General features: G+C 32.2%; 2 protein-coding genes across 2 annotated transcripts; both read left to right on the forward strand.

Annotated features, from left to right (window-relative positions):
• Window positions 1–3,320: 3,320 nt before the first annotated feature.
• Window positions 3,321–8,523, forward strand: LOC131606404 (cytochrome P450 83B1-like). The gene is made up of 2 exons (XM_058878634.1): window positions 3,321–4,279; window positions 7,755–8,523. The coding sequence occupies exons 1-2, from the start codon at window positions 3,395–3,397 to the stop codon at window positions 8,361–8,363; spliced, it is 1,494 nt and encodes a 497-aa protein (XP_058734617.1). The 5' UTR covers window positions 3,321–3,394; the 3' UTR covers window positions 8,364–8,523.
• Window positions 8,524–9,030: 507 nt separating this feature from the next.
• On the forward strand, window positions 9,031–12,325 carry LOC131604388 (uncharacterized). Its single transcript, XM_058876832.1, has 5 exons — window positions 9,031–9,162; window positions 9,266–10,350; window positions 10,411–10,708; window positions 10,799–11,743; window positions 11,828–12,325. Exons 1-5 carry the CDS (start codon window positions 9,031–9,033, stop codon window positions 12,323–12,325), a joined length of 2,958 nt encoding a protein of 985 aa, XP_058732815.1.
• Window positions 12,326–15,525: the final 3,200 nt, after the last annotated feature.

Genomic DNA, 15,525 nt, shown 5'->3' on the forward strand with positions numbered 1-15,525 from the left:
TTAAGTAGGCTAGTAGGCTAATCAGACCTTAGAAAATGCTAGACTCAGGCCCTAAGTGAAAGGAATAAAGGATTTAAAAATATGAGGAGAATGAGATTAATCAATTTTCCCTTTACAAGTCCCCGTGCTTGAGCAAAACTGTAATGACATATTTGTAACTACCTAGATAGGGCGAAATGAGGTAAAGCCTCATTAGGGGCCCGCCCCTGAATATACCGCCCAGACTAACTCCCACTAAGTATGTGGCTCGCCCTGTTGAGAATAGGCTACGATCTAGAGGGGTTGAATAGATTGAGGATTTGTTTCGGCATTTCTCTAATCGGCCTCGCTATTGGTACGTTTGTCCCCCAATTCCAAAGGATTTGAGATAATGAAAATTAACATTTGCAAATGTTGTTTACAAAATAAAAAGTACTAATCCGACCCTTCCTACTGTAACACCCCTTTTTTAAACCCAAATTAATACAAATATTTAGAGTATAATAAAATGCATAAACAAAAGAGTTGCACATGTTATTTTCACCACAATGAAAACCTAAAACAAACATACAAAACATGCACTAATCATCTTGTAATACAATTTGATACTTCATGCTTTCTTACATTATGCATATCGCACGTGGAATAATAAATCTCAAGTAATTTGAATGAATATATCTCATACTATATTCATCTACCAATTCAAAATAACATAATCAACTATGCTATATAAAATTCACTATCTAGGCAACATAGCCTTCAACCACATATCCAGATTATCATGTCAAATACAAACAAGATAATAATATTCAAAGAATAAACATTAGTTCAAATAAAACCCCCAAGTGTTACATGATCAGATCATATGACTCGCTATCTAATAAAAATGATAAACTCAAAATCTCCTTGGCTAAATCCTCGAACAAGCTCACTACTCGTCTGCACCTGCACGATGTCACAATGAACATCATTCAAACAGAAGGGTGAGAATTCACATCATAATGAATAAATATTATATGAACAATGAATATAGTATACATTAGCATTATCATTCGTCACACTTCATAATTGATAAAGTTCCACAAGTATTGTGCACACTACAATTCTCAATTACCACACAAAACAATCACTTAGCACACAATGTGACTCGAATGTAATAAATGTGGCTCTATGCATGTGGTACCATTGTGAGTATCAAGCTCACTGATCCCGATTAAAAACCAGAGTCACGCTTCCGATTCGGAAAAAATCAAAGCCCTCAAAATATGAACAATAGGTCACCGCTTTCGAATCCGCAAGAGGGAGCAAAGCCGCTCATGTTTTCACACAAGGATCAAAGCTAACTGGAGTTCTAACTCCTCATGAATGCATGTACAATTATCACACACATATGCAATTAAGATTCAGCATACAATCTTAACATACTGCATATCACAATAATTCCACAAAAAATTATCCATAAATTGTACATTACAATTATCATATAACAATCATAACAATACACCACAATTAGCATATATTCATTTCACACTCATCATAAATATTATACCACATATATATTATGCAAACAATTGTTGTTATTCACGTCTTATCAAGTCATAACGCACAAACACATAATTACATGTAACTCACACAACAATATCATAATTAATCCATCAAATGCTACCCAATCCCATCCTATCATATAGATAATTACGTTAACTTTCTAATGCTTCGAATGACTCATAAAAAGGAGTTATGGATCAAAAGTTATGATGTTTAGAAGTTAGGCAAAACATGACACTTTCGCCCGGCGCAAGAATTGTCTCGCCCGTACCTTCAAGGATGAAATTGGCCACCCTCTCGCCCGCTGGTCTCGCCCGGCGAAGGTCACAAAACGCGGACTCGCCCAACGAAAGGATCGGCTCGCCCGGCGAAGCACATCAGAAACAAAAAAAAATGCTGATGCGAATTCAGCATCCCAACACCAAACCAAATCCGATTTTTAACCAACCAAACTCATTTCAAACAACAATTTATCACATGTTATGGGTTCTTATTCATGCATGTTTCTAGTTATGGATCATCCATATAACAAATTAAACATGAACAAATCACAAAATCTCATTGATTTAACATAAACCCTAACATTTTCCAAATCTATGAAATTGAGAGATGATTATCTAGTATACTATCATATATTGCATACATATACAAACAAGATAATGGAATTCTCCCCCTTACCTTAGATTAATCTCCTTCTATCTTCAAGAATCCCCCAAATCCTCTTTTATTCTCTTCTTTCTCTACTCTCCTCTTCTCTTACCAAAGTTATGTTATGAAAATGACCTAACCCCTCTTACTACTCTTTTCTTTTTAACTTGGGCTTAACCCATTAACTCTCTTAGTATTATATTTCTACCACTTAGGCCCAATTAGATATATCTCCCTAATAACTCAATTAACCCAAATAGTACAAATACACACATAATTAAATATTTAAATACTCATTATACCACATAGTAATTAATTAAAACAAATAATTAATAAAAATACCAAAATAACTAATTAATAAAAATAGCTATTAAAATTGGGATGTTACACCAACCGCATGTTTGATGTTGATCCTAGCTTCTTCTCTTCCCTTGATCTTGAGCTCGATAAAGTTACTCAATACTTTCAATTTAATCCTCTAGTTACCGCTACTCCTTCGAAAAAAACTCTTTTCTTCGAAGCTTTCACTCGGCTAAATCCAAATTGTGAAATACGGCGACCCAAGATTTCCAAAATCATTCTCTAGTTACCTTACTCCTTTGATAGAAACGTCTTTCTTCAAAGCTTTCACTCGACTGAATTCAAATTGTGAAAAATCCACAAATCAATGCGTGATCTTGAAGAAAAATCTCAATTAAATTTATCTTGAAACCCCCAAATAATTTTCAACTCAATTGATTACAACAAACCTAATTGAACCATATCAATAGATATCTTTAACCTAATGAATTATATGTCGCTCTCTGACAATATACATTGAATAAAAATTATACAAAATAACGGTCAATATAAACCCTAATAAAATTCTTCTAAAAAGTGTAACAGGCAAGGAAATCAGATTAAGGCAAACAACTCCTTAATTTGTATTAATTTGTATGACAAATTGAAAGAGAATTTACATTTGTTTTTGTATGAGCCAAACTTTAATTTTCCAAATAATTTGATTTACCATGTTTATTTATTTATAATTTAGTATAAACAACTAGCAAAGATAATACCGTTCTTCACATGGGTGGGGTACACAAAAGATTATGAATATATTCATAATCATCATATGACAATTAATAAATAGTGACAAAGTTCGAATTTTTCATACAAACCAAACTATATGTCAAAGCATTCTCTTCTTCTTCATAGTCTATCATAGGTTGCATTTCAAACAATGTTTTCACTTCTATTTCTAATTCTTCTATGTTTAATTCTTCCTTTGTTAATGTTCTTCTACAAACATAGAACCACTAAAAATCTTCCACCTGGCCCTAAAGGCCTTCCCATAATAGGGAATCTACATCAACTAGACATTTCTAAACTTTATCTTCAATTATCACAATTCTCAAAAATATATGGTCCTATATTTTCACTTCAACTTGGTTTTAGACAAGCTATTGTTGTTTCTTCAGCTGAAATTGCAAAAGAAGTATTGAAAAACAATGGTCATGTGTTTTCTAATAGACCTATCTTATATGGTCAACAAAAGTTAACTTATAGTGGATCAGAAATGGTGTTTTCTCCTTATGGTGAAGTTTGGAGAGAGCTAAGAAAAATTTCTGCTGTTCATATTTTTAGTTCCAAACGTGTCTCATATTATTCTTCTATAAGAAAATTTGAGGTGAAGAAAATGATCAAGAAAATTTCTGAGCATGCTAGTTCTTCAAGTAATATAAATTTGAGTGAGTTATTGATTTCACTCTCAAGTACGATAATATGTAGAATTGCTTTTGGGAAAAGCTATGAGGATGAAGGACATGAGAGAAGTAGGTTTCATGGATTGTTGCATGAGTTTCAAGCTTTGTTAATGGAAATCTTTGTTGCTGATTATATTCCATTTACGGGTTGGATTGATAAAGTGAGAGGATTGCATGGTCGAGTTGATAGAAATTTCAAGGAGTTTGATGAGTTTTATCAAGAGATTATTGATGAACATTTGGATCCAAATAGAGAACAAATTAAAGATGAAGAGGATATTGTTGATGTCTTACTCAAATTGAAGAAACAAAATTTGTCTTCAATTGATCTCACTTTTGATCACATCAAAGGAGTTCTTGTGGTATGATATTTTAATTAGTTCTCCCTTTTAACTTTTGTGTTTTTTTTTTTTAATTTCTTCTTTTTAAATTGAGAATTTCCTAATCGAGTAAAATGGCATGATTAACTCCTATCTAAACTAAATAAATATCTTATACCGCAATTAGAAAGGAAAAGTCAAGGTAACAAAAATAGCATGATGACTCTAGAAATTGTCGCAAAAACACAGAGCTTAAGATTTACATCTTGAGTCAATCCTTTATTGGTATAGTGGTGATTCACGCAAATTTAGATAAGGAAGACCACGATTCGACCCCTTAAAAAAAATTTACATCTTGAATATTAAAGGATGAAAAATATGAAAATTTCTTCACCCACCTCCTAACCTTCTTGCCCACCCCCGGTGAATTTACCACACTACCCCTTGTTTCGGAAGTTCATTTCCGAAAAGGTACTTTTTTTTGGTAAAAAAGGTGTTTTCGGAAATGTATCTCCGAAAACGTATTTTTTTTTAATATAAAATATTGATTTCGGAGATGCATCTCCGAAATAAAGTTACTTTTCAGAAAATATGGTGTTTTCGGAAGTTCATCTCCGAACGCACCCCCTTGGAGGAATTCAGAAATGAACTTCCGAAATATTCCAAAACCAAATTGGTCTTGGAATGTTTCGGATATACACTTCCGAAATAATTAATAATTATTAAAAAATTAAAATCAAGGTGAATCAATACAATTAATAGGTATAAAATCAAGGTGAATCAATAAAATGAAGGTGAATCAATAAAATCAAGGTGAATCAAAACATCCTAAACTATTTGAAAGTTAAAAATTATTTTACTAACTTATATAAATCAAAAACATTTTAATTCCATAAGTAAATTTTGAATTATATAGAATTAAATAAAAAATTTATTCATCAAAATTTTTTTTTTAATTTTTTTAAACTAAATAAAAAATTATCTCATTTTTAATTATGAATCAGAATAGAAATATATAAATATATAATAATAATTATTAATTTTGTAAGTGAAATATATAAATATATAATATATAAATATATAATAATTAATATATAAATATATAAATATATAATAATTATTATAAATTAAAACACTCATTTTTTTAATTTTTATAATTATTATATAAATATATAAATATATTTACAATTAATATATAATAATTATTATATAAATATATAAATATATAATAATTTTTATAAATATATAATAATTATTATAATTATTATATAAATATATAAATTAAAACACTCATTTTTTTAATTTTTTTTGTAAATACATAATGATTATTATAAATATATAAATATATAAATAAAAAATTATAACTCATTTTGTAAGTGAAATTATTTTAATTTTTTTAATTAAAATTATTTTAAATTTTAAAATATGAATCAGAATAGAAATATATAATAATTATTATTCATAACTAATAAATTATATTAAAATATATAATTATTATTATTTATTACTCATAAATTATATCAAATTTATAATATATAAATTAATTCATATCCTAAAATTAATTTTTAGAATTTTTTTGTTTTTTCGGAGATGCATCTCCGAATTAATCAAAATCCCAATTTTTGGGATTTTTTCGGAAATGCACTTCCGAAGTCTGAAAAGATTTAGAAAAAAAATATTTCGGAAATGCATTTCCGAAGCAGGGGTAAAATGGGATTTTCGCTGGGGGTGACCCCCATAAGGAGGTGGGTAAAAAAAAACCAAAAATATTTGTCGAGAGAAAAAAATTATATACCTTCAAAAGGAATGAGATTCCCTGCAATCACCCCTTTCTTACCTCTATCAATCTCTCTACAAGTTTTATTTTTATTTTGAATAAAGTTATCCAAGAATGAAGAATGGATACAAAACGGATTCAATGGTGGTTGAACTTTGATTATAGTGACTGCACCAATTTTTTTACTGCAAAAAAACATGATCCGTTTCAAAGATGCCGCACTATTCTTTAGATCTAAGCTATAAAATTTTAAGGAGAAAACTTACATACAATTTCTTAGATGTGGTTTATGTTATTTATCAATAAAAATATGACAAATATACTTTAACATCTTTTAAGGAGTAAAAATAGGAGGAAATTGCATATGTGTAAGAGAAAATTATACACTTATCATATTTTCATTGAAAAATAGCATAAACCACACATAAGGAATTGTATTTAAATTTTCTCCAAATTTTAAATTTTAATAACATTTTGAAAATTTAAAGGGAGCAAGTGATAATTATTTAAAATATTGTAAAGGTCAATTCAAGATTTTCAAGAATATAATATAAGAATTTTTAAGTTTAAATTCTATAATTTTATATGTGATTGAAGATATTTTAAATTTAAATTATATAAATTATTGTATATATAAACTAGTAACAAATCCGTGCATACGCACGGGTTTACACGCATTTGGATATATCATTTATTTTAAATAAAATGTTAAAAAAGAAAAAAAATATTTGGATAAATAATTGATTATTTCGAATATAAAAATTTTTAAATCAATAATAAATTTTTTCCCGAATACCATTTTTGGATAAAATATATTTGATCATAAATATCAATATTTACATCAATAATATATTTTTTTCCGTATACAGACTTTATTTTTGTTTAGGTATTATTTACAAAAATATTTGAATCAATATTAAATTTTCGTATATAAAAATATTTAGATCAATAATAGATTTATTGAATAAATTTTTCCCATATACCATTTTTAATAAAAAGTATTTGGATAATAAGTACCATTTTTCGTATATAAAAATATATAGATCAAGAATAAAAATGTTTTGTGGAAGAAAGAAGTGAGAAACTCATAAAAGAGAAAAAAAATAGAGAATGTAGAGAGATTTGGTAAATTTGATAAAATATGAGGGTTGTATTATTTTATAATAAAATTAAATAATTTATTGTACAAAGACCAAATAAAGGCAATTTTAATGTGGTGGCAAATAATCAAATAAGGGTATTTTAGACTTTTCCACAGAATTAATTTTCTTATATTATAGATCTGAAAGGAAAATTATACTCATCTCTCCTTACGTCTGTTAAAATGACACTGACATCTCCTCTAATTTTAAAATATGCACTAATGCACAGACTTTCCTTGGATCTACTTAAATGATATTGATATCTTCTTTAACTTTTAGAGATAGCTAAATACCGTAAGTATAAATGACATTTACCTACAAGTTTTTGTCTATCATTAAAAACTTTTATTAATATAAATTTAGGAGAGATTAATGTATATTTTTAAATTATAGATATGCCAGTGTTATATTAACTGATTTTATGGGAGATTAATGAAATTTTCCCTTAATTTTAATATTTATAAAATTTTTTCTACAATTTTCATCCAGACCCTTTTTGTAGCTATAAAAAACATTCTACTTAGATTAATGTAAGATTTTTTTTATGTATGATGTAATAAATTTTAAAAAATTATTTGCATATTATATGTCTTTGTAGGACATGCTTGTAGCTGCAACAGATACTACATCTGCCACATTAGTTTGGACTCTAACTGCCCTAATACGAAATCCAAGAGTAATGAATAAAGTACAAGAGGAAATTAGGAACGTTGGAGGTAAACAAGAATTCTTAGATGAAAATGATATTCAAAATTTTCCTTTTCTGAAGGCAGTGATAAAAGAAACACTAAGATTGTACCTACCAGCTCCACTTCTTGTTCCACGAGAATCAAGAGAAAAATGCGTTATTAGTGGATATAATATTCCGGCCAACACAATATTGTATGTGAATGCTTGGGCTATTCAGAGAGATCCTAATGTTTGGAAAAATCCTGAGGAATTTTACCCGGAAAGATTCTTAGAAAGTTCTATAAATTTTCTTGGACAAAATTTTGAACTAATTCCCTTTGGAGCTGGTCATAGAATTTGTCCCGGAATGCCTATGGCTGTTGCATCAATAGAACTTATCCTTGCCAATCTTCTTTATTCATTTGATTGGAAATTGCCACATGGATTGATAAAAGAAGATATTGATACTGAAATGTTGCCAGGAATCACTCAACACAAGAAGAATCCCCTTTACCTAGTCGCCGAGAGTCCAATATAGACGCATCTATTTAAAGTAACTCTTTGTTAATTTTTTGTTTACTATTGTATGTTTAATATATTTTTTATGTTTTTCTACTCGAATTTGAAAAATAGACTAGTTACTTTTATTGCTTCTACCAATTTGTATTTTGAAATAATGTTGTCAAATTATGTAAGTGTGTGACTTTGTAAAGTAATATAAAATATTTTTGTGTTTAAAATTTGTTTTTTAAAGCAAGTTACCATTGATAAATAGTAATAGGGGTATTTCAATCCGCTTACAAAAATCCGAAATCGAGAAACATGAAAATATAAAATACTCACAAACTGAAACTTAAGATAAAAAATAGGGTTAAATACCTTTTACCCCCTGCCAAACAAGCGAGATTTGGTTTGGCCCCCTTTTAAAAAAAATTTGTTGCGCAGACCTCACCAAATTGAATTTCCAACCATTTAAACCTTCTACCATGTTTTTACCTAGAGTAACAGGTTTCCATCCTACGTGTCTGTTACCAATGCCACGTAAGCCATATTATATAATTGTTATTGTTTTACCCCCCTGAAAAAAATTAGGTCAAATCATTCTGAAAAAAGGACAGGCGAAAACGAAAGCTAGGGCAATGGCGAAATCGAAGAACACGAAGACGAGCAAGACGAGCAAGACGAAGACGAGTCAGCCAAAGAAGATGGCGCGGTCAAGCAAGACGACACAGTCAAGCCAGAGTGAGAAGACGACTCAGTCAAGCCATTCAACCAAGAAAACCAATGTTGTGAACAGGGACGAACTTGTAGAAGAAGAAGTTATTGAAGATGGCAAGGTACGAATTTTAGGGTTTGTCATTATTTTAGGGTCTAACAAATTTTAGGTTTTGTCATCATTTTAGGGTTTAACAAATTTTTCATTTCCTTAAAAATTTTCAGAATATGCATTTAATCAGTGTTGTTTTCAATCATGGAGGGGAATTTGTGAGCATGGGTGACGGGGATATGATATACAGGGGTGGGGTAACGACACATGTAACTGACATTCACATTGACAACTTTACCATGAGTTGCGTTAACAAGTTGTTGAATGAGTGGGGTTACAGTGAAGGCACATTTAGGGTATGGACAAAGGTTCCTGAAATTGATCCCAACTTTTTCCAAATTAGGAAAGATGATGACTGCTATGATGTAGCTGCATTTTCTTATGCCAATGAAGTAGATGGTGTCATGTATGTAGAGCACGATGTAGTAGATGTCTCATTTTCAGTTGTTAGTCCTAGATGTGTTAATGAGATAGCAGTTCAGGAGCATAGTGATGAAGAAGGAGTGGAAGGATTAGGAGATAGTGAGGATGAACGTGTCACTGGGTTGGATGATGGGTTTGAAGGTGTAGATGTGTCTGTACCTAGGAAGGAAGCTCCTTCCCTATCAGATGTTATGAGGGGTTCAGAAAAGAAAGAAATGGAAGATGGAGATGAATATGTTACTGATGAGTTGGACAGCTCAGACCCTGATTTATCAGATGAGGACAAAGGTCACAAGTTTGAAAAGTTCAAAAAGGAGCATTTTAATAAGAATTTTAAATTTGAGTGGGGTATGGAATTTAATTCCCTTGATGAGTTTAGAGAAGCTATACGTGAGTGGTCAGTATTAAATGGTAGGGAAATAAAGTTTGTGAAAAACGAGAGCTACAGGGTTAGGGTGGAATGTAGGGCCAAATGTGGGTTTTTAATACTTTGTTCAAAGGTGGGCCACAAACATACTTTTGCTATAAAAACAATAGTTGATAAGCACACATGTGCTAGGGTTCTAGACATTAGATCTGCAAGCTCAAGGTGGGTGGCCAAAGCTGTTGTAAAAAAGATGCAAACATCACAAAGTGTTAGGATTACTGACATTATTCAAGACTTGAGGCATAATTTTTCTGTGGGCATCACTGTTGCAAGGGCATGGAAGGCAAAGCTCATAGCCAAGAGGATACTTGAGGGAGATGCAGATAGGCAATATGCTGATTTAAGGAGGTATGCATCTGAGCCACATAGAGTTAACTCTTGAAATACTGTGAGTATCACTGTCAACAGACCTAGTCCAACCATACAACCAAGATTTGGATCCTTTTACTTTTGTTTTGATGGTTGCAAAAAGGGGTTCAGTAATGGCTGCAGACCCTTCATTGGGGTAGATGGGTGTCACTTGAAAACAAAATATGGTGGTCAGTTGCTAATTGCTGTGGGTAGGGACCCCAATGACCAGTATTTCCCTCTAGCATTTGGAGTTGTTGAAATAGAGAACAAGGAAACTTGGAAATGGTTTATTGATTTGCTGATGGGTGACATTGGGCAGGACAACAGATATGTGTTTATATCTGACCAACAAAAGGTTAGTGCAACAATAATTATGTGTCTTTGTGTTTATTGTGTTTTTTGATGATTGTGAAGAATAATATGTCTTTGATTTTGTTGATTTTAGGGGCTGGTTTCAGTTTTTGAAGACATGGGTGAAAGGGTGGAACACAGACTGTGTTTGAGACATTTATATGCTAACTTCAAAAAGAAATTTGGTGGAGGAGCATTGATAAGGGACTTGATGATGGGGGCAGCAAAATCAACATACTACCAAGGATGGCTGACAAAGATGAATGAGTTAAAAGAACTTGATCCAAAAGCATGGAGTTGGCTTATGGGAGTTCAACCAAAAAGCTGGTGTAAGCATGCCTTTAATTTTTTCCCAAAATGTGATGTTCTAATGAACAACATTTCTGAATCTTTCAATGCAACAATATTAGATGCTAGGGATAAGCCAATTCTGACCATGTGTGAATGGATCAGAAAGTATTTAATGAATAGGTGCTCAACATCTGCTTTGAAGTTAGAAAAATGGCCACATAAGGTCATGCCCATACCTAGGAAAAGATTAGACAAGGAGGTTGCATTGAGTGCTCATTGGCTGCCTACTTGGGCAATGAATGAACAGTTTCAGGTCACACATTCTTTCAATACCCAAGAGTTTATAGTGGATATTTCAAAAAAGTCATGCAGTTGTAACTTTTGGGAGCTGGTGGGCATTCCCTGTAGGCATGCTGTAGCAGCATTGGGATTTAGACAACAAAATCCTGAGGATTTTGTGGATGAGTGTTACTCTAGAGAGAGGTATAAGTTGTGTTATAATTATGCTATTAGTCCCATTAATGGCCGGGATATGTGGCCTGAAGTAGAATCGGATGAATTGTTGCCACCAATCTTTAAAAAGGGTCCAGGGAGGCCTAGAAAGCTCAGGATTAGAGAGACTGGTGAGGATGGGGCTAGAAGAAGGTTGCCAGGAGTCTCTTACAGATGTACAACATGTGATAAGTTTGGGCATAATGCACAGACTTGTAAAAGCTCAGTTCAGGATGAAAATGCTCTTAAGAGAAAGGTATGATGTAGAAACCAAATTTGTTGTTAATGTCTGAATATTGATACTGGTAATTCTATAACTGATAACTTTGTTTTTTGATAGAAAAAGGTGAAGACAACTGAATCAACTGAAACAACTCAGCATGCAGATGGTGAAGGTTCTACTCAAAATGCTGTAAACCATGATGCAACACAGGCAAGTGTAGTTTTCCCTACTGATGCAACACAGGCAAGTGGAGGTGACCCTACTGATGCAACACAGGCAAGTGGAGTTGAACATACTGATGCAACACAGGCAAGTGAAGTTATCCCAACTGATCCAGCTCAGACTGATTATTTTGATGGGATTTCTGATGATATCATAACAAGCCTACCAAACATCACCACTGCACAGAATTACAAAGAGGCCACCAAGAAAAAGAAAGCAGTGAAAGAGCTCAAGCCAATGAGAAAGAGGTCAAGTGAAAGAATCAAGATAAATTGGTTTAAAAAACCAAAACCATTTACAGGGCCAGGATCCAATAGTGACCAACCAATGTCATTGACAGATGAAGAGGAGGGTAGTGGATCAAAGAAGTCAAACAAGAAAGCAAAGAAATAGAATCATGTCTCTTTATGTTTTGTCACATGTTTTATGTTAACTTTAAGACAATGTTATGTTTTTTGTAAGTTTATGGTGTTTGAACAAGTGAATCTTGACTGATCTTTGAGTGTTGTAAGTTATGGGCACGTTTTGAACAAGTTAATGGTGTTTTGTGTAAGTCAATGAACTGACAGTTTAAGACTTAATGTCTTGATTAATATGAAGAACATTTTATGCTCATAACCTGTTTGCAATTTATTTTCTGGTGCACATTAAACTCATTACCCCTTATAAACAAAACAATGAGATAGTTTAATACATCTAAAGCCATCAATTGTAAACAAAATTTTCCATTAATTCATTTGAAGTTTACATAATTTTCCCATCACAAGACTACAGCAAATTAAATAAAGCATACTATAACATACTACAAGCATACTACAAGAATACTACAAGCATACTACAACAATCTTGTTATTATAGAACTCTAATGCCTAAATCTTGATCTTCAAAATCACTGCAAACATGATCAAGCACAACATGAGTCCCATTTTCATCTGAAACATCTTCTTCTGCATTATGGTAACTTTCAACTTTGTTTTTTCAAGCTTCTTCATTGTTATTTCCAACTTCACCAACGCAACGTTACATTTCTTGCATTCACGATTTTCACTCTTTGAACTTCCACCCATAGCTGTGGCAAATTCATCATCCCATAAAAACAGGTCACAAGAATTAAGACCCTGCAAACATCAACAAAAATTGGACATATAAAACACATATATATATATGTTCACTCAAATTAACCCAGTCAGATATATAAATCATACAACATATTACCCCGGCCAAACGACACTTCCAAAACTTCCGGTTTCTATTTTGCATTGTATTTGCTACCCACATCTTCATTGGCAAACGACAACCACACTGGGGAACACTCGTAATCTCATGCGAGTTGCTGCTTCCATTGCTGTAGCTTTGTTCCATGCCTATTAGTGATGATGACGACGAAGAAGATGATGAAGAACAACACTGCGCAGCCGTTGATGATGGTCACGGTTTGCCAAACCCTAGGGCTCACAGTTTTTGATTTGGGGATTTTCTGATTCGTGAGGAAGAAAGCATGAAAAAGATGATGATGTGCCAACGTGGCAATTGGTAAAAATAAAAAAAAACATTGGTAACAGACACGTAGGATGGAAACCTGTTACTCTAGGTAAAAACATGGTAGAAGGTTTAAATGGTTGGAAATTCAATTTGGTGAGGTCTGCGCAACAAATTTTTTTTTAAAGGGGGCAAAACCAAATCTCGCTTGTTTGGCAGGGGGGTAAAAGGTATTTAACCCTAAAAAATACAATGGATCTCGACAAATCTTGTAAAAGTTACATTTGATATAATAATTTTCTCCAATAAAAGACCACTTCCAAGCTTTCATTTTGATATCCCAAATTAGATTAAAAATGTTGACTGAACCAAACAGTCCCCTCCTTATTGATCTTCACTCTCTTCTTCCTGCTACCTACATTTCAATTGAGAAAAAACTTCCAAGCTACCTCCCCTATATCCAAATGAATACATGTACAAATCTCCATCTCTTTCCAAGCATACTTAGATAAAAAATAGTTAAAGAAAGGATGTTCCGCCGTTTCCTCCCGAGCAGAACAAAACACACACAAAAGATCACTAGGGGGTAATGAAATACCTCTAAGGAAAAAAAGATTCTGTAAGTATCAGATATGCCTAAGAGGGGGGGGGGGGGTGAATTAGGTACTTTATAATTTTTTTCGGTTTTATGGTGTAAAGGTGATTATTTTTCTGGTTTATGGTGATGTTACTAAAATATGTAAAGTGCAGAAAAATAAATGACACAAGGATATATCCTGGTTCCCCTCACAAACCGAGAGTACTCCAGTCCCCTTACGCAGTAAGAGATTTCAATATAGTTGGTATCTTGTACAAGCCTAACCAAACACCAAGAACAATCCTCTTGGACCAAGAACAATCCTCTTGGATTTTTCACTAAGACCACTTATGAGAACAATCCTCTCAAAGTGTCTAACTTGTTTCCAACAATCCTGGATAACAAGAATACAACAAGTATTTTGATTTTGTATAAGAGTTTGAATAGAAGAACAATGTATCAATCACTTGATTGATCTTCTCTATCAATCATGCAATTTATAAGAATAACAAGTGCTCAAATGTTAATGGATATGATATGAATTTTCTGTTTATGATTTATGAGACGATGCAGAAAATTCTTTTGAAAGTTTGGTAATCACAACACTTGAATGAAAATTTTATGATATAGAATGATGTTAAATTGCAATAGGAAGAGGTAATTTGAATTCTGAAAATATAGGATATATATAGTGTCTTAACACCCCTAGGAATGAGTATGATATAATGAAAAGGTGCAAAGTTTGATGATATAGAAAAAGTTCACGTTCAAATTGTAAACATACTGGTTTTTGATTCTGGAACGATGGAAATCGATTTACCATTATGGGAAATCGATTTCCCTGAAACGTTGTGCCTTAAAATTTAAAAACTGATACTGGAAATCGATTTACCACCACAGGAAATCGATTTCCACAAGCAAAAAACAAATTTCCAGAAACTGATTTGGCTGGGCACGCATAGGAAATCGATTTCCACTTATAGGAAAGCGATTTCCAGACTAAAAAAGTTAGAAAAACAGAATTTTCAATAAGCCAAAATGCACATGATTTAAGGATGATTTTGAGCACTAAATTTATTCTTATAAGAACATGTTTGTACCTATTTGAAAGATGAACTTCATAAAGTCTTCAAGTGATCTTGTATGTTGACAATCTTCTTTGACTTTAATAATTTGAGTAGTACAATCTTTGATACATCCTTTCTTGATATTTATGAGTGCACATATGTTGTCTTCATCAAAACACATAACATTTGGAGAAGCTCGCAATCATGTGTTTGAGATACTTCATGATCCTTTTAACCGCCATAAGATGTGATTCCTTTGGATTTTCTTGAAAGCGAGCACAAAGACAAACACTAAACATTATGTCAGGACGGCTTGCCGTCAAATACAATAATGAACCAATCATACCTCGATACTTAGTAATATCAATTGGAGTACCGGATTAATCTTGATCAACATATGTACCGGAGCCCATTGGAGTATTCATTACTTTACAATTGTCCATATCAAACTTCTTCAATAGTTCTTTACA

Source organism: Vicia villosa, linkage group LG5 (genome assembly GCF_029867415.1).
Source record: "Vicia villosa cultivar HV-30 ecotype Madison, WI linkage group LG5, Vvil1.0, whole genome shotgun sequence".
NCBI lineage: Eukaryota > Viridiplantae > Streptophyta > Magnoliopsida > Fabales > Fabaceae > Vicia > Vicia villosa.

Bases quoted from the DNA above. Each gene is read 5' to 3' on its own strand.
- LOC131606404 (XM_058878634.1), top strand. From the start codon at position 3,395: ATGTTTTCACTTCTATTTCTAATTCTTCTATGTTTAATTCTTCCTTTG. The intron at 4,280-7,754 runs GTATGATATTTT...ATGTCTTTGTAG, and splicing joins ACATCAAAGGAGTTCTTGTG to GACATGCTTGTAGCTGCAAC.
- LOC131604388 (XM_058876832.1), top strand. From the start codon at position 9,031: ATGGCGCGGTCAAGCAAGACGACACAGTCAAGCCAGAGTGAGAAGACG. The intron at 9,163-9,265 runs GTACGAATTTTA...AAAAATTTTCAG, and splicing joins AAGTTATTGAAGATGGCAAG to AATATGCATTTAATCAGTGT. The intron at 10,709-10,798 runs GTTAGTGCAACA...TGTTGATTTTAG, and splicing joins TTATATCTGACCAACAAAAG to GGGCTGGTTTCAGTTTTTGA.